The sequence below is a fragment of the Triticum aestivum genome, chromosome 4D, assembly GCF_018294505.1.
Source record: "Triticum aestivum cultivar Chinese Spring chromosome 4D, IWGSC CS RefSeq v2.1, whole genome shotgun sequence".
In the NCBI taxonomy this organism is placed as follows: Eukaryota; Viridiplantae; Streptophyta; class Magnoliopsida; order Poales; family Poaceae; genus Triticum; species Triticum aestivum.
Genome location: NC_057805.1, coordinates 122967564 through 122969045, shown reverse-complemented (window position 1 = coordinate 122969045; position 1482 = coordinate 122967564). Strand labels below are relative to the sequence as shown.

Below are 1482 nucleotides of genomic sequence, written 5' to 3'. Positions count from 1 at the left end.
GGTGGAACTGCAGCATGGCCGGGAATAGCTTGGTGTTGTAACCCGCCCGGAAGGAGGCGTTGGAGGGGATGCCGTCGGAAGGGGCGAGGATGCCGAGGTAGTGCGGGGTGGTGACGCGGACGCCGGTGAGGCCCTCGGCCTTGAGGGCCTGCGCGAGGCGGCGCATGGCGGGGAGGAGGGAGAGGATGAGGGTGGTGTCGGTGGAGAGGAGGATCTCGTTGCCGGCGAGGAGGAGGGTGACGTTGGTGGCGGGGACGTAGGGGGAGAGGTTGGCGCGGATCCAGGACCGCGCGGCGTCGAGGCCGGTGGCCTTGTCGGCGAGGGCGGGGAGGGCGGAGTTGGGGAGGGAGACGGCGAGGGAGACGGGCGTGCCGGCGAAGGCGGAGATGAAGGTCGGGTTGGCGTCGAAGAGCTTGACGCGGTCGATGGTGGTCTTGGTGGCGAGGAAGGCGGCGACGGAGGTCGGGGAGGGGAGGTTGTCGGCGTTGGCGCCGTAGTTGACGCCGATGTGGAGCGAGGGGGTCGCCGACTCTGCCCCCGCCGCGCCGGCGGCGAGCAGCATGAGGAGGAGGAGGAGCGGCATCGCGGGATGGAGTGTGGAGTGGATTGCGGGTTTGAATCTGAGTTGGCAACTGGGGCTTCCGTTCCGTTCAAATACTAGTACTGGTACCTCCAGAGCAGAGTACCGGAGAGGAGAGGAACGGACAAAGGTCGCGTGGTGGGTGCCATTACCTGGCCATTACAGTATTCTTATTCCCTTGCTTTAAATGCATTTTTATTTCTCGCTTTGCTGCGGCTGCCATGTGTCACTGTCTTTTTCATATATTTAGGTCATTCATTTTCATATATATTTTCCCACGAGTTCACTATCTTTCATTAATTTTAGAAATCTTTCATGGTAGTAATATTTTTTTCGGGTTGGTACACTACCTTTTCCTTTGCTTTTGCACCGTTGCTCAAAAATGTGGAAATTAGTAAACAGCAAGAAAGAGGGTATACTATACTTTAGTAACCAAAGCATGCGTTTGAAATGAATAATAAATAATCCCAAGCCTTTTCTAAAGAATGGAAGAAAGTGAATATGAAAGGAGAAGATGCAAAAACGCAAGTGGCCGCGTATTTCCGTGGGGATTTGCCTCTGCTCGAAGCTTTTCTTTGAATATTATTCGGCTGGTGCGCGTATCGATGTGCTGGAGAAGGAAGAGAAAAAGGAAACGACGGCGAGTGGTTTCAGGAGAAAAAGATGACAGCTCCTTCCTCTCGAAGAAAGCGAGGTGGACATGGGAAAATGGCACGCGCCGACTGGAAAAATTCGATTAGTGTAAAGTATTGCTTGGATAATCGCCGATTTGGACGGCGGATGGGGCAGTTACCGTTGGCTGCCGCGTCGGCAACGGTGGGGAGGACGTGCGTGTTGACCGGGTTGGATTGTGACGCTTCTCAATCTCACCACCGTGGTCGGCCCGGCGCCAGCCGCAGATT

General features: G+C 55.7%; 1 protein-coding gene across 2 annotated transcripts in view; it reads right to left on the bottom strand.

Annotated features, from left to right (window-relative positions):
* The window catches only part of LOC123096757 (glucan endo-1,3-beta-glucosidase-like), a 4401-nt gene extending 3728 nt beyond the window's left edge, over window positions 1-673 (bottom strand). Inside the window, exon 1 of one of the 2 annotated variants that reach the window (XM_044518539.1) lies at window positions 33-673. In XM_044518539.1, coding sequence (XP_044374474.1) covers window positions 33-583 — 551 coding nt within the window. In that variant the 5' untranslated portion in view covers window positions 584-673. The remainder of the gene's footprint in view (window positions 1-32) is intronic. The other variant, XM_044518538.1, reaches the window with a different exon arrangement.
* Window positions 674-1482: the final 809 nt, after the last annotated feature.